Below are 17,055 nucleotides of genomic sequence, written 5' to 3'. Positions count from 1 at the left end.
CACTTCTCCCTTTCTGGACCTCCTCCCTGCCCCCGCCCTCAGGGAACTCCACACCCCGGCTGGGTGTCGCTGAGGGCACTGGGAACCTCTGCCACCTACCTGCACACCCTCCACAAACCCGGCTGGTGAGTCAGCCCTGGGGGACCGGCGTGGCACTGGGTTTTCCCCACCGGGGTCCCCGGCCTCCTGGCCTGGCCTCCATGTCCCCACCCGAACCCTGGGACAGCGGGAGCCACAGAAGCCTGCACCATGACCTCGAGGCTGCTGCTGGCCCTCGCCCTCTGCAGTGGCTGCCTGCCCTGTGCTGGAGAGAAAGGTATGGGGGACCCCTGAGATGGGGGACCCAGGAGGAGGGACATTCTTGGGGACTCCACCTGGATTTTAGCCTGGGATCAAAAATGTTAGGGGCTAACTGGGTGTGGGGGCGCAGGAGGCTGAGGCAGGAGGATCACCTGGAGGTCGAGGCCAGCCAGGGCTCCAGAGTGAGCTCAAGGCAGCCTGAATGGCACAGGAGGGATTTCCTCTCCTGCCTGGTCCTTCTGGCTCGCTCTTTGCTTCCTTTCTTCCTTCCTTCCTTCCTTCCTTTCTCTTTTTATTTTGCTGGCTCTTTCTTTAAAGGAAATTAAGTCCTGAGGACCGGACCAAGCCCTTGTTGATGCCAGCCCTTTGTAAGTTTTTAAAAATTTTGTAAAAAGGGTCTTCTTTTGTAGTCCTGGCTGGCCTGGAACTTGAGATCCTCCTGACTCAGCCTCCTTAACAGCTGAGATAACAGTTCTGTGATACCGAGCCCAGCTTCCTGGCCCCTGAAGCCTCAGTTTCCCTGTCTGGGGAATGAACTGACGGTCCCTGACGGGACTCTGGGAGTCTCGGGGTGAATCTGAAACATGCTCCTTCTGTTTTTAGGGGCTCCAGGGGCTCTGAGCCAGCCTCAGGTACGGTGCTGGGCCTCCAGGTACCCGGTGGCCGTGGACTGCTCCTGGACGCTGCCACAGGCCCCCAATTCCACCACCGCGGCAACCTCCCTCATCGCCACGTACAGGTCAGAGGGGCTGAGAGGGAGGGCTGGCCGGACGGGCGGCTTTCGGGAGAGGTCTGAGGCTGGCTGTGGTGACCTGGGGTGTCCCAAACCCCAAATCCAGCACAGTGATGGCCAAAAGAAAAACACATCCTGGCTGGGTGTAGTGGGAGTACCTGCCATCCGAGCACTGGGGAGGCTGAGGCAGGAGGGTCTCGCAGGTGAATGTCTGAAGCCACCCTGGCCAATGCGGTGGGAGCCTGGCTCCAAATAAAATTTTAAAAAGAGCTGGGGTGCGGTTCAGTGTGGGGCGCTGGTTCCATCCCCTGTAATAAAGGAAGAAAGAAAAAAAATCACGGGTGATATTCAGTATCTAACTTAAATAGGATCTAAATATTACAATATTTACCATTTAATATAATTTCACACAATTGTATTTAATGTTTACATCTTTCTTTATATTTGATTCACGAACTCATATTGATAATATAAATTAATATCACATGAGATGAATGTACAAAATATTAGTTTCTTTTTTGGCATGGTTTTCTGGGTTTTCCTTTTTTTGTTTGTTTCTTCTTTCAAAATATGAGTTTCAGCTGGGCGTGCAGCTCAGTAATGAGCACTTCCTTAACTTGGTAAATTACTTGGGTTCCATCTCCAGCATGCCAAAAATAACAAGTATGTAAAAGGAAATAAAATATTATGAGCCTGAGAAAAACTTCAAGCACGCGACATTCTGCTGGTCTCGGGTGTCTTAGGTCAGTCGAATGCAGAGGTCCTGTGCTCTGGGTGAATGATTTGGGGTGCAGGGCCCCTGTATGCACCAGCGCTGCCCCCTGATTGACGTGTTTGGAAATTGCTGTTCATTTTTTTCTCTTTGAAATAAAATGGATTTGAAAAAAAATAGTCTAATGTCAGATGTCTCATTGCCTGGTCTGGGTCTAAGTTTAATCACAGCTACTCAGGAGGCTGAGGCAGGAAGATCTCAACTTCCCAAGCAATCCTGAGGTGCTTAGCCAGACCCTGTCTCCAAATAAAATTTTTCTTTTTTTTTTTTGGCCAGGATCTTGCTATGCAGTCCAGGCTGGCCTTGAGCTCACTTTGCAGCCCAGGCTGGTCTTGAACTCACAACGATCCTCCTGCCTCAGCCTCCCCAGTGCTGGGATTACAGGCATGAGCCACCACGCCCGGCTCTAAATAAAGATGCTTAAAAAGACTTAGAGATGGCAGCGTAGCTCGGTGGTCGAATTCTTGCCTAGTGTGTCCTGGTCTTTAGGTTTCATGCTGGATACTGCAGAAATGACAATTGTAAAAATAAAAAAACACTGGTTTTAGGATGTCCAAATGGAGGGTTCTAGTTCGGATTCGGAGTCTGTGAACTCCCTGACCGGCCCAGTGGCTGGGACTCAAAATTTAGAAGGGAGTTGCCAGGTGGTGTGAGCGCCGGAGCTGAGCCCAGCACCCGGGAGGCCGAGGCGGGGCGGATCCGAAACCCCAGACAGAGGTGGGGGGACCCTGCCTCTCACCTGGGGTCCGGGCACCGGGACCTCACGATGCCCCCATGGCCCGTGTCCAGGCTCGGTGTGCAGGGCGAGAGCCGGCCCTGTGTGCAGCCCAGCCCCGGGGCGCCAGGCTGCTCCATCGCGGACATCCAGCTGTTCTCCATGGCGCCCTACGTGCTCAACCTCACCGCCGTGCACCCCGCGGGCGCCCGCAGCACCTTGGTGCCCTTCGTGCCCGAGCGCATCAGTGAGTCCCCCCCCCTCCCTTCTCCAAGGGCCCCCACCAGAGGGCGCCCGTGAGCCCTGCAGGAGGCCCTGTGCAGCCTCTGCCTACAGCCCTCCATGGCTCCCAGCTACCCCCGTGCAAGTTCTCCCCGATTAAATCAGCCCCGTCACACACCAGCCCCAGAAGGACAGCAGCGTGGGACCCCACAGATAGGAAATAACCCAGGACAGGGGCTCCACCCGCCGACAGGAAGTGGATCTATTGGGGCTGAGGGCTGGGAGGGCAGGGGGTGCTGCTCACAGGGACAGAGCCTCCTTCCAGGGGCAGAAGGTTCTAGGGTCCCATAGGGTTCTGGGATTAGAGGCCATGTTCGCAAAGCTCTGAGAATGCACTAAACACACCTGCATGGGACTCTTTAAAATGGTGACTTTGGTTATATGTGGCCCCAAAAATACTGTGGGGTTGGGCGTGGTGGCGCACACCCATCATCCCAGCACTTGGGAGGCTGAGGCAGGAGGATTTCCCAAAGTTCAAGCGGGCTGGGGTGTAGTCCCGTGGGAGGTCTCGGGTCTCTCCCCCTTCTCGCCCCCCACAGGGAGGGGAAACACAACACTGTCCTTCCTGCCGCCCTCCAGTCAAACCCGACCCTCCGGAGGGCGTGCGCTTGAGCCCCCTGGCAGGGCGGCAGCTCCAGGTGCGGTGGGAGCCTCCTCGGTCCTGGCCCTTCCCGGACATATTCTCTCTCAAATACCGGATCCGCTACGGGCGCCTCGGAGCCACGCACCTCCGCCAGGTGAGGGAGCCAGAGTGGGAAGGGCAAAGAGGGTAGGGGAATAGCTCCCGAGGGCCGGTAGGAGACACACACAGTGCAGTCCATCCACACACTGGAATATTACGCAGGCAGGAAAAGGGCGAGGCTGTCACGCGCCAGACCTCAGCCACCTGGTACTCAGTGAGCGCTGCGGGGTCATAGGTGGTCGCTGCCACTCACAGCCTAGGCCTTGGGTTCTTAGTTTAGATTGGCTGTTTGCCCTATTTTGTGAATGACCCTTGGTGCTCTGCATGTGCGGGTTCTTCAGAAGCTGGTTCAAGGAGCTGGGGATAAAAATATTCAGAAAAAGCCAAGTGTGACAGCGCACACCTGTGATCCCAGGGCTGGGGAGGCTGAGGCAGGAGGAGCACCAACCTGGGCTATATAGTATATTCAAGGCCAGCCTGAATTACCTAGTGAGACCCTGTCTCAAACAAAACAAAACAAAATAAAACAAAACAACACAACTAACAAACCACATCCAGCCACTGCCTGGGCCAAGTCAGGTCCAACTCAGGAGAAAATGCTTATCTTAGAAACCTGTGGGAGGGGCTGACGTGGCTTGGGGCAGGTAACACGCACTGGGGAAACTGAGAGGGCACAGGCAGGGTCAAAAAAGTCACAGATGGGTGGGTGTCACTGGTAGCAGCAGGATTTACTTTACAGAGGAACTTAGGGAGGCCTAGTGATTTCCCAAACAACCTGCCAGGTCATGGTGATTTTCCAAACACCATGACCGGGTTTTTCCCCTCTATTATTATTTTTAGTGGTGCTGGGTACTGGGTACTGGGTACTGGGTGCTGAGTGCTGGGTGCCGGGTACTGGGTGCTGGGTACCAGGTACTGGGTGCTGCATGTTGAACCTGTCACCAGGCAAATGTCCTATCGCCCTGTCTTTTTTATTAACATTTTATTTAGAGATCAAAGTTGCCCAGGCTGGTTTCCAACAGGAGGTCCTCATGCATCAGTCTGCAGACTCTGGGCTTAGAGGGCTGTGTCTCCAGGCCTGGCAGTTTCCATCTTTTCCTCACCGGCCCTGGTGATGAGATTTCAGCCCGGGCCCAGGGAGGTAGCTCAGCGGCACAGCCCCTGCCCCACAAGCGCCAGGCCCTGAGCGCTCCCCTCTCTCCTCCACCCTCCACCCACTTCCTCTCTGCTTGCAGGTGGGCCCCATTGAAGCCACCTCCTTCATCCTCAAGTCCCTGCGGCCCCGGGCCAGGTACTGCGTCCAGGTGGCTTCCCGGGACATCACAGATGCTGGACAGTGGAGTGACTGGAGCCCTCCGGCCGTCACCCCCGAGGCCCCGGGGCAGTAGTGGGGGCCTCCCCGTACCTGTAGAGGGCCTGGCCTCTGACTGACTGCTGCTGTCTGCTGGGAGTGGATGGGACCCTTCTGGCCTGGGATCTGGCCTGGACTTTGCTGCCGCCCAGCTGCTGAGCCCACCTTGGCCAAGTGACTTTGCCTGTGAGCCTCAGTTTCCCAATCTGTGGAATGGGATGTATGCTCCCTTTTGGTCATGGTGCCACTGCCAATGGCAGGTACTTTTAACAAAGTGAACTTCGAAAAGCGTGGTTTGTGCTGGGTCTTTCCTGTATCTCTCTCGTCTGTGCTGATGTAGGATTAGCTGTCCATCCTGGCCTAGAAAGAATGTGGCTGTCGGCTAGAAATCAAGTGACACCAAGTGCTGGCAAGGCTTTGGGGAAAAGAACCTTGCCACACTGCCAGTGGGGTGGCAAGCCAGCAGCACCTTGATTCACGGTACCTAAATGAATAAGGAGAAAAATAAACCAGCACGGCTACCACACCCAGCCAGGATGCAGATTCTGTAAAAAAACCAGAACTAGAAATTCCATGCGAGCCTGGCATGGTGGCTCACGCCTATAATCCCAGCACTCCGGAGGCTGAGGTGGGAGGATCGTTGTGAGTTCGAGACCACTATGGGCTACACAGTGAGCTCCAGGCCAGCCTGAACTACACAGCGAGAGCCCGTCTCAAAAAAAAAAAAAAAAAATCTCCCGCTGGGGAAGCAGCTCAGTGGTGTAAAAGCCTGCCTGTAAAACACTAGGTCCTGAGTTCGATTCCTCATACCAAAAGAAAAACGGTATTTTTGTATTGTCTCACTAGAGTGTGAAGCTAAAATAAACAATATTTGTATATCACAATGTATATACCACTGTTACCCCCTAATTATAATCATTATTATTATTCTCATGACCTTGAGCTTTCCGGCAAGGTGCTCATGCAGCTAAGCTAAATCTGCAGCCCCTCCCCCCTCATGATTGTGTTTTTGAAACTTTGTTTCATTTTCTTTTCTCTTTAAAATAAAATAGATTTGAAAGGAAAAAAGAGTGTATTTCTACTTGTTTCCTCATTGGTTTCACTTAACATGATGGTGCCAAGGTGCACCCAATGAGCTAGAATCTAGGTCTTGAGTTTATCCTTCTGTATGGCAGCATAGTATTCCGATGTGTGTTAATACAATGTGTGCTCTGTCCATCCATCTACAGGCTGCTCTCAGTGCTAGTTCATATCAGTTGTGCCGCTATGAACGTGGGTGTGCATGCGTGCGTGCGTGCGTCACTGTTCCATGACGTCACTGGCTTTCGGAAAGGGGAGGAGCCAGGTCCTATGGAATTTCTTTTTTTTTTTTTTTTTTTAGCAATTTTTTTGGTCTCTTTTGAGACAGGGCCTTGCTAGGCAGTTTGTATCCCAGGCTGGTCTCAAACTCCCAAGATCCTCCTGCGTCAGCCTCCTGAGTGCTGGGATTATAGGCGTGAGCCACCACGCCCAGCTGAGATGCTTATTCTTAAAGAGTACATGGTTTAGAGCTGGGCGTGGTGGTGCAGGCCTGTAATCCCAGCACACCAGAGGCTGAGGCAGCAGGATCCTTGTGAGCTCAAGGCCGACCTGGACTACATAGGGAGACCCTGTCTCAAAAAAAAAAAAAAAAATCCGAGAAAACTAAAAGATAGAGGAAATAGAGAGAGAGATCCTTGGTGAATGGGGAGGGCATCATGATGGAGAGAGAAAGGGTGAAGGAGATGGAACAAACGGATTACAATGTGTTCAAAACCTGTCCCAACTCCCCAAGGTGACTGTGTTCATCGAAAACACAGACCAGAAAAAAAAGAGCCAGGTGTGGCAAGCACGCCTGTCATCCCAGCCCTCTGGGAGGCTGAGGCAGGCAAAAGCTCAAATTTCAGCCCAGCCTGGGCACCTTAGTGACTTAGGGAGACCTTGTTTCAAAATACAAACATGGAGAAAGGGCTGGGGATGTAGTTTACTATGAAGGTTCTGGTTTCAATCCCTAGGACAGAGACAGGGAGACAGAGACAGACAGAGAGGAAGCAGAGAGACCCCGTGTCCACATCCTCCAAACAGGGCCACTTCCTAAGCGGTACAAACTGTTATAACTTGAGCCCCGGTATAAAATCCAAGGAGGCAAGAGACCGAAAATTTAGTGGCAAAGGCTTTATTTCCAGGCCTGGCGACCAGTCTCCGGGAGCCAATTTGGAGACTCCCCTAGAAGCTGAAGGGAGGACTTTAAAGAGGGGCTGGAGGCAAGGGCGGGGGGAGAGAAACAAAGAAACCTGCAGAGCCATCAAACTTGTTGACCCGAGTCTGGAAACTGTATTGCTGTCCACTTAGCTCTGACAATCTAGGGAGTTTCTGGTGTTTTTAAAAAATTATTTCCATCCTGCAGACTGACATTATCTCAGAGTGGCACGTCTGCAGCAATATTTGGAGAAGAAAGTGGACAGTTAATTATCTCAGGACAGCTTGTCTTCGCTAGTGAGTGCGAAGGGGTCATGAGTTATGAGACGCTGGAACTTAAGTTTTACGAAGACCTGATATCTAACTCATTTGATACATACAGAACAAAAGGAACGCACCGATTGGGGTTTGGGCCATAGTATTACCCGGTAATTTGTTTAAGCTAAGCAGTTCTTAAAATTGGGGCAGGCTCATTTTACAACAGATCATCACCGGGTCAGGGGGAGGTCACCAGAAACCCAAATTCTTTATGGCCTAGATAGATAGGTAAGGGGAGAGGGAGGCAATAAGGCGCCATACAGAACAGAAAACGGCGGTAATGTGTCAAGGTCAGGGTAAAGGGTTAAACTCACACGCAAATCTCTCTGCACACAAGCAGGTTACTTTAAACAAATGTAAATTAATTGCCATTCTAGTTTTCCTTAGCTCTTTAGCGGAGAATAGAGGCTACTAGCAGTGATTAACAACCCTTGTTAGCTTGTTTTAGCACAGCTTCTGTAGTTTGTAGAGAGCAACAATGGTTAACATATCAATTAGGTGAGATTCTTGCAATTCTTTACAGAGGAGAGTGTTGCTCAACAGATCAATTAGGTCCCTTAACATATCAGTTAGGGAAAAAGGATAAAACAAACACATTTAGTAAGCCCCTATACAGGTTTGCTATAATACACATATAACAAAGCTATTTTCTTAGGGTACAACACAAACCTAACAGCAGAAGCAGCCCCGGGTGAGCACAGCCCGCACCTCAGGAGGAGCATGTGGCAGAACTGGGGAGGCTGAGGCAGGAGGATCTCTGAGTATTCGAGGCCAGCCTGAGCTACATAGTGAGGTCAAGGTCATAGAGAGTTCAAGGTCTGCATAGTGAGACTCTGCCTCAGGCAAACTAAAACAGAAACTCACCCACGTGGCCCCTGCCCACAGCTGCCACGGGACAAGAGGTTCTCGGAAGCTCTCTCTGAGGAGCAAGAAACAGCCGAGCCTAAATCCACTGGGCCTGTCTGTGAGTTTCACCCAGCTCTCAGCTCAAAAGTCACCGATGAGGAGAAGCCCCGTGAGCCCTCTGTGGTTGGCAGAGCGACAACCCTCAGAGACAGTAACACCCTGGGAATACAGTTACCTGCCACAGCCAGAGGGCCCTCCCAGGTGTGCCTCATGGCAAACTCTTGAGGCGCCTTAATGATGACAGACCTTTGAGTCAGTCAATGAAAATCCGCCAGGCTGGTGGCACACATCTGAAACTCCAACACTCGGGAGGCTGAGGCAGGAGGATCCAGGCGGGGGTCAATCCCCTGTCTCAAAAACACAAAAACAACACAAATCAAAAGTGCTGGCGAGTCCAAGGGAAAAGAGGGACTCTTCTGACTCTTTGGCCGTAATGTAAACTAGTGAAGTACTATGGAAATTGATGTGAAGATTCCTGAGAAAATTAAAACTAGAAATTCCATTTGAGCCTAAGCAAGGAGTACAAACCATAGAATAGTTATGAAAGGAGAGACGAGGCTTGGGAATGAATGAGTGGGCTGCCCTGATCAAAAGGAAGACACAGACAGACAGTGGCAGGACATTTGTGTGTTTGGAGACTGATCTTTATTTATTTTTTATTTTGAGACAGGGTATCACTATGTAAGCCAGGCTGGCCTTGAACAAGCCGCGATCCTCCGCCTTGGCCTCCCAAATAGTTGAAACCCACAAGATTCCCGGAACCTTTATTTCGTGTTACTGAAGTTGCAACTCCGGAGGGAATACGGACGGGCTCACCGTTTTGATAAATTGACATTCTAGCCAATGGCAAAGGTAGCTATGTGTGTCGTAGCGAATCAGAGGCTGGAGGAAGTGACGTTTACGGAAGTGCAAGGCGGTGCTAGAGAAGCTTGTTACACACCTGATGAGTTCTCCGGAGCCGTCAGAAGAGGAGGCAGCCAACATGTCGGAGCGCAAAGTTCTAGTTGTCAGTGACTGCCCGTCTTAAAGGCGACATGGCGGCACACACCTCTCATCCCAGCACTCTGGGAGGTCGAGACAGGAGGAGCCTCAGCTCGGGCCCAGCCTGGCTTACAGAGTGAGGCCGTGTCTTGAAATAAAAACTGGGAAGGACTGGGGATGGAGCTCAATGTGACGGTGCTGGGTTCTGTCCTCGGTATGGGAGGAGGGGGGCGTCAGGAGTCTCGGTGCCAGCCAGAAAGGGACTTGGTGACCAGGTCCCCAGGAGCTGCCCAGGTAGCAGGATCTCACGTGTGTTGTCGTTGTTCTTTGGGGAAATCAGATGACCCAGTGACCTCCAGGGAGAATGATGTGGAAGGTTGCTCCGTCCCCTCACCCCATTTGGCCGAGCCTGATGGGTTTGGTTGTGGTTGAGCACAGCAGTCAGCACCCAGAGAGGCTGAGACCAGTGAGGTCTCCCTGCAAATTACCGAGCTTGGGGTGCTCCTGGATGCCCCTTTTCCCTCTGCCCATGTCCTCCCCTGCCAGCCCTGAGTGCTTCTCCCCCGCTGCAGAAATACTACCCGCCGTATTTCAACCCCTCGAAGATCCCCCAAGCTCAAGCGGCCCAAGGACTGGCAGTACCTGGTGCGGCTTATGTCTCCCTTGATGTGTCGGTCATTCAGAGGGACTGGACCTGTGACCTCTCAGGTGGCCAGTGCTGGTCCAGGCCTTGCTCCCCCACCCCAGGACTAAAGGCCCTGAGCTCCCAGAATCCCCCAGGAGCACCACCTGCTGCCTGAGTTCGGAGTCACGGAATCACTGGGTGTTGGCTGCAGCAATGGGGCCTTGTGGGCATGCCTGTGCCCCCTCATGGCACAGGTGAGCCTGGCTCTGCCTCAGGGCCTTTGCACTCACTGCAGTGTCTACCGCAGCCCCGAATGCCCAACTGCTGACTGCCCGTGCAATCCTGTATTATCTTTACCCCCAGACAGGCCAACATCCTCTGCCTGAGCCTGCTCCCTTCACATCTGTGATCCCCCAGCCCCGGATCACACAGCTGGTTTACTTTCAAAGTCTCCACAGGCTCATTCCCAGCCAGGCAGAGCCCTTTGGTTTTTTTTTCCACTTTGATTTTTCAAGACAGGGGCTTGCTGTGCAGCTCAGGCTGGTCTCTCATTCACTCCTTCCCATGCCTCAGCATCCCAAGGGCTGGGATTCAGGCGTGTGCCACCACAACCGGCTTCTAAGTCTCCTTTGGACCAGCGAAACTCAGAAAGTCTCTGTGTCCACCTGGCTGTTCTCTGTTGATTCTGCAGCTTCCATTTCTTGGGAACCTGCTGTGTGCCACGTCCACACTGCACACCAGGGACCTAAATTCATCCTGGGGTTGTCTCACATTCAGTGAGACCTGGAAGTCGGAGGGGAGGGCATGACTGGCCTAGTCGGAGAGGGAAGGCGTTCCAGCCAGGATGGGGGTGATGTCGGAAGCTGAGGCCTGGGGAACAAAGTGTCATAGGCTGCAGATGATGCCGTGCAAAGGCCCTGGGGTGAGAAGAATTTGCGGCATTTGCTGGCACAGTAGGAGCTTAGGATCTAGGCAGCTGGGAGGAGGGAGGCCAGGCTGGCAGAGCCTTGGTGAGTGATGCCCCCGGGCCCGAGGGAAGGCCCAACTGGTGAACTCCCAGCCTGGTGTTTCCCAAGGAAGTGACTTGTGGGTAGGCAGGCGAGATCAAGGATGGCGGCACAGGACAGCAGCGATCTGTGAGCTCTCTGGGGCAGGCTGTTTGTGCAGGGGGGGGCTCCCTGTCTGGAGGCAGGTGAGCAGCCAGCTTTCTTCTGTGCATCAGAAGAACGGTTGTAAGAGCCCGAGCCCACTCAGCCGCCCCTGTCACCAGGTGCAAGACATGCGGGGAGTATATCTACAAGGGCAAGAAGTTCAACGCCCGCAAGGAGACGGTGCAGAACGAGGTGTACCTGGGCCTGCCCATCTTCCGCTTCTACATCAAGTGCACCCGCTGCCTGGCAGAGATCACCTTCAAGGTACGGGCCAGGCGGTCCTGGGGAGCAGACAGAGCTCTGAGGGACATGTTCACGGCAGCCTCGCTCATGCAGGCAGAGAGCTGCCAGCCCTGGAGGCTGAGGCAGGAGGGTCCCTTTGCAAATCCCCGCCTCAAAATAAAACACAAAAAGGACTATGGAGTAGCTCAGAGCGAAGGCCCTGGGTTCCACTCTAGTGGTGCAAAAAACAAGCAAAAATGCCCAGGCCTGGGCTTTTTGCAGGGTGCTGGGGGCCCCAAAAAGATCACAGGGTGAGTGTGGGCCCTGCGCTCCTCTCCCGGGGTACCCGTCCACACCCCATCTCACTTTCTCCCATGGGTGTCTGCGTCAGGGTGTCTGTGTGAACTCTGCACAGAGGCTGCCCGTCCTGGAGGCTGGTGTTGGGCTTAGGGCTCTGGGTTCATGTCCCAGTGCTGGACACCGGAGCCAGGGTGCTTGCCGTGAGCCGAGCTGTCAGCCCCTGACTGTTGTGTATCGTGAGACAGGGTTTGCTAGGTTTCCCAGGTGGGGCTCAAACCTGCGATCTTCCTGCCTCAGCCTCCCAGAGAAACGGGATGGCAGGTGTGCACCACCACACCTGGCTTGCTGTGGTTTTGCGGGAGCCGAGTGCCTCGTGCTTGCTAGGCTGGGCTTCTGGGGCGCATGCCTGGGGCCACGCGGGGTGCGCTTCATTCCCCTCAGCCCCTGCATGGCTTCCACCTTTCCCAGCACACAGTAGGTGCCAGGTCAGTGGCAGTACCCTGTCACTACAGGTTAGGCGTCACTGGTTAGCCCGTGCTCAGCCCTGTGCTCTGTCACACAGGGCGCTCCTGGAGGAGCAGCGGAGGCTGAGGGTAAGGCTCCTGAAGGACTCGGACTCAGAGGGCGAGGCTGCCCGCACCCCGCCAGCCCCGAGGCCCCATCCCACTGACATCCTGTGTGAGGTGAGCCCGCCCAGGCCGGGAGGTGGGGAGCAGGGCCGCAGCCTGGTCCTCACAGCGCCCAGGGTTCCACACTTGCATGGGGTGTGAAGGTGGAGGTCAGGTGCCCAGGACTCTGGGCTGGCATTTGCCAGCCAGCGGAAGCTGCTGTGCAAGGGGACACAGGTCGCTGGCTAGGTGTCTCCTTGCCACGATGATAGAAATTAAAGTAGAGCCTGCATGTGGCACCTGCCTGGAACCCTGCACTCGGGAGGCTGAGGCAAGAGGATCTCTGCAAATCTGAGGCCGGCCCAGACTACACAGTGAAACTATGTATCAAAAAGACACAACAAAGCCGGAGTGCTAGTGCACGCCTGTCATCCTAGCACTGGGGAGGCTGAGGCAGGAGGATCATTGTGAGTTTGAGACCAGCCTGTGCTACAAAGTGTCTCAAGGCCGGCATGAGCTGCACAGTGAGACCCTGCCTCAAAAAGACAGTAAGAACAAACCACGGCGTTTTTGTTTGGTTTTGCATGAGCAGCCGCAGGAGTGCCCTGGTGTGGGGCCCTCCTCCCCACCTTGACAAAGGGTCAGCTGAGCCAGAGTCCAGCCCATCCTTTCCTCAGGCCTCCAAAACATAGAAAACGTCCGCCTTGCTTGCTGCCCCTCCCCGTCATTTGATTTTGGGGCAAAGTCTTGCTGTTGACTTAAACTAGAGATTCTCCTGCCTCAGCCTCTGCAGTACCAGGCATTATGGCCCCCAACACGGGGCTCTCTTTAATGGTGCCCTTTCACGACACCCTATCAGAGGTGGCATCCCCTCTGGGCTCACTGCCCGAGCTTCACAGAGGATGGGACCAGGCTTGCAGTGTGAGGGATGAGTAGGAGTTTGCCAGGGAAGGGGAGGGAAGTCAGCCCTGGAGCAGGGGCTGGCGGGGTGAAGGGCTGCAGGTGGGAAGGCACAGTGGGCTCGGGCCGCACAAGGCCTGGGGGTAGGAGGGGGGCGGGCGGGGCCTGAGGGCCCCGCTCTGGGCAGAAGGGTCCCTCAGGTGTTCCGAGGACGCCATAGGCCTGGCCACCTCCCCGGGATGCCGGGCTGCATCAGCAGGGCCAGGAAGTCCCCCCAAGCCATGTCCCTGTCCCTCCAGGTCCCAGAGGCCAAGAGGAAGGCAGAGGGCGTGGGCAGCAGGTCGTGGCTGTCCAGCTTGGTGGTGGTGAATAGGACCAGGACCTCAGCTCAGAGCGCGGCCGGCGTGCCAGGCCCGGCTCCTTCCAGCCATGGTCAGTAACCCCGGCCACGTGCGGCCGCTAGGTGGCGGCAGCGTCCTCGGGTTTCTGGGTTCCTGGGGTGGAGGGGTGACCCCAGGCAGTTCTGCAGGGAGGGAGGACAGAGGGCCCCCTCTTCTGTGCACTCTTTCTTTCTGGTTCAGGCAATGGAGCCCAGCTGTTTTTGTTTTTTTTGTGTGTTTTGAGACAGGGACTCACCCTGACTTTCAGGCCGGCCTTGAACTCCCTGTGTGGCCTGTAGCCCTGATGGTCTTGAAGTCACACTGATCCTCCTGCCTCAGCCTCCAGAGTGCAGGGATCACAGGCGGGCGCCACCATGCCCGGCTCTTTTTAGTTTGAAATGGGCTCGCTAAGTAGTTAAGTTACTGGGCTGGCTTGGAATTCAGTTTTCCTGCCTCAGCCTCCCATATTATGGGGTAGAGGGATAAGGCGCTGTTTTTTTTTTTTTAATTACAAAATGAACAGGAATCTCTAAACCCTAAATAACCCTGAGGCACTGCCTCCCCATCTCCCAGCATGAAGGATATCAGCGACCCCCCATCCAAGGACCAGTCTGGGTGTCTGTTTCAGCACCCTGGACCTGGCCCACTGTCAGGGCTCCCCACCCGGAAGCTGGACCATAGTGGCTGGTCTGCCTGGTGGCCTGCCAGGTGGGGCCCCTGCAGGGCGGTTCCATAGGCCTGGGGTGTGCAAGCAGGTGTGATGCTCACGTGTGAGCTCGGGGAGGCTGAGGCAGGAGGGTCACAAGTTCGAGGCAGCCTGGTCAGCTGAGCGGCTTAGCCAGACCCTGTCTCCAGATCAAAATTTAAAAAGCGCTGGGATGCGGAGCTCAGCACAGGGGCCCTGGGTTCCATCCTCGTACGGAAACAGCCCTTGGAATGCTGTGTGCCTTTTCTTTTTGCCCTGGGGGTGCAAGGCACTGCCCACGCCAACAGTGGGACCTGGCGGGTGCCTTCCAGACAGATGGCCGGTGCTGTCTACCCCAGGCCTACCCTGGGAGCAGAGGAGCTGTCCCTGTCCCCAGCCACCCTCGGCCAACGTCCCCTGTCTCCGCAGGAGCCCCAGGGAGCCGAGAGGATGCCGAGCCCTCCCCACATCCTCCTGGCCAGTCTTCCCTGAGCCAGCTGGGAGCCTACGGGGACAGTGAGGACAGTGACACCAGCGCCTGACGCAGCACCCCAACCGGCCACGGGCCCCAGAGCTGCAGGCACACAGAGGTCAAGATGCCTTCTGAAGCTACCGTGGCCTCCAGGTCCCCCCTGCTGCCAGGTCAAGGCTGTGCTGCCCTGCTCTGTCCCCTGGTCACCTCTGTGCCAGCCACAGAGCTGTTGGAACCAATAAAAGGTGCGGTCCGGGGCTGGGTACCCCGAAGAGTCCAGGGACCCTGAGGCCTCTGTGCCCAGGACGCCACGTGGAGGCCCGTGTGGCACTGGCGAGGGTCGGTTGGGCCCACAGGGTAGCCATTGTGTTCGCCTCCCCTACATCATGGCAGAGTGGCCAAGGTCACCTGGCTCCCAACCCTGCAGGCCCGGGACCCTTGGGTTGCCACCTCCAGAACAGAGCTGGAGAGGTCAGGTGTGCAGGTGCCACCCGCTTCTCCTTGGAATTTTCGGGTACTGAGCCACCTGCTCCTGCCCCCTGCCTCGTGCCCGGCACAGCACCAGGCTGTCCCTGCCACCGCCTCGCCAGCTGTCACCCCTCACCCCTCTGCCTTGGGCTGGTGCCAGACAGGGAGCCCTGGCATGAGCCAAGCTGTGTACCACCCTGCCCAGTCAGATGGGGCCTGGGAGGTGGCAGCCCGGGTGTCAGGCCTGTTCTTCCCGCTCCTGTGAGCCCGTTGTCACTGGCTTCTCTCCCGTGCCTCTCCCATCACATGGGCCCTGGGGAGAGGCTCATGTCCCCATGTGACTGGGGGCCTGTTTTTTGTTTTTTTGGTACTGGGCCAGGCAGGTGCTTATGCTGCTGAGCTAAGTCCTCGGCCCTTGGGGGCCTCTAACCAGCAGTTAACACAGCTAGGGATTGAGGACGCCAGAGCGTGGTGGTGCATGCCTGTCATCCAGTCATCTGGGAGGCTGAGGCAGGGGAACCCCAAGTTTCAGCTCAGCCGGGGCGCCTCAGAGATACCCCCTCTGAAGTGGAAAGGACTGGGGTGCAGCTCAGGATGAGCAGCTGGCTAGCAGAGGTCCATGGCAAGGGAAAAAGGCAGGCAGGGTCCAGAGCTCCTAAGCCAGGGCCACCCGACACCGGCCAGCAGGCTCGCACTGTCCTTCTGCTGTGTTGTTTGAGTGAGTGTCTCCGTCTGCAGCCCAGGCCTTGACTTCATAGTGACCCTCCTGCCTCAGCCTCCTGAGTACAGGGATTACAGAGTGCTCCATGGAGTCTGCCCTCAGTAGATTTAGCCCCACCGGGGATCACCACTTCCTTCACGACCTGTTCCACAGCTCCCGGGCCCCCACCAGGTTTGGGGCCCCAGGAGTTCCAGAGACAGGGGGCCTTGCTAAGGACACCCCTCCTTTGTGAGCCCCCACTCAGCCTAAGTATATGCTGGGTACTTCCTGTGTGACTCCCTGCCGAGGAGGCCTTGGTGGTGACCTCAGCCAGAGACAGAGGTCACAGGGTGGGCTCCGCTGACAGGGAACATCAGACAGGTGCTTCCAGAGAGGGGAAGTGACCTTGGGGTGCCCGGTGGGGAAGGGGCGGGTGGCTGCCATTTGGATGCCGGGTTTCTTTTAGAGATGACCAAACTGTCATGGAAATATATTATTGGTGCATTATATATTAAGAGCCACATAACTGTGTGTGTGTGTCAGTGTGTCAGTGTGTACCAGGAGAGCCCTCTTCCTGGAGGGCCCCCCCAGCTCCTGTGAGGACACCCAGCGGTGGCAGCCACACTGGCACACACCTGCCTTAGCTGTGCTCAGGAAGCCGAGGCAGGAGGATGGCGAGCACTCAGCGATGGCCTGGGCTCCGGAGAATTCAGGGCAGCCAAACCCAGCCAAAAGCAGGCCCAGGTTCAGTCCCCAGTCCTGGGGGAACGCAGGCTATGAGCTCTAGGGTGTAAGGATTATATTTCATAAAGCAAAACAGCCCCGAAATCAAGATGGGTAGCTATGGCTCACCGGGGTATAGCTACTGTCCTGTTTTTGGGGAGAATGTGGTCACCCCAAGATCACAAGGCTTGGTGGCTTAGGACCCCAGTGCTAGGGAACTGGGAACCGGGTTTTCATGAGGCTGAGCCCCACCCTGTGGTCAGATGCCTCCAGTGGGGTGATGGGTCCCCCAGACTACTCCCCCCCCCGCAGGCAGTGCCCACCCTGAGAAAGCGGCTCAAAGGCCTGCGATGTCAAATGCCATTTGATTTCACCCAGGGTGCCCTGATGCTATGCCAGCCATGCTGCGTAATTGGGAGGCGCCTGCAAATATTTATACCTCAGACCGTGTTTAGCGGGGGGGGGGGGGGGACACAGCTTGGGCTTGAGGGATCTGTCAGCAGCTCTTTTCAAGCTGGATATCACCTCGCAGGCTTGTTCCGGAGCGCCCCTGGGGACACTGCC

General features: G+C 55.6%; 1 protein-coding gene and 1 pseudogene across 1 annotated transcript; both read left to right on the top strand.

Moving 5' to 3' along the window:
* Positions 1 to 18: 18 nt before the first annotated feature.
* Positions 19 to 5,903, top strand: Ebi3 (Epstein-Barr virus induced 3). The gene is made up of 5 exons (XM_003461049.3): positions 19 to 316; positions 904 to 1,039; positions 2,595 to 2,767; positions 3,382 to 3,539; positions 4,720 to 5,903. The coding sequence occupies exons 1-5, from the start codon at positions 250 to 252 to the stop codon at positions 4,870 to 4,872; spliced, it is 687 nt and encodes a 228-aa protein (XP_003461097.1). The 5' UTR covers positions 19 to 249; the 3' UTR covers positions 4,873 to 5,903.
* A 3,531-nt stretch (positions 5,904 to 9,434) lies between these two features.
* Positions 9,435 to 16,294, top strand: LOC100733828 (splicing factor YJU2-like; annotated as a pseudogene).
* The last annotated feature ends 761 nt before the right edge of the window (positions 16,295 to 17,055 follow it).

The sequence above is a fragment of the Cavia porcellus genome, unplaced genomic scaffold, assembly GCF_034190915.1.
Source record: "Cavia porcellus strain 051 isolate PalLab524CR breed Dunkin Hartley unplaced genomic scaffold, mCavPor4.1 scaffold_17, whole genome shotgun sequence".
Taxonomy (NCBI): domain Eukaryota; kingdom Metazoa; phylum Chordata; class Mammalia; order Rodentia; family Caviidae; genus Cavia; species Cavia porcellus.
The sequence above is the reverse complement of the archived record's forward strand: the minus strand, read 5'-3'. Positions and strand labels throughout refer to the sequence as shown.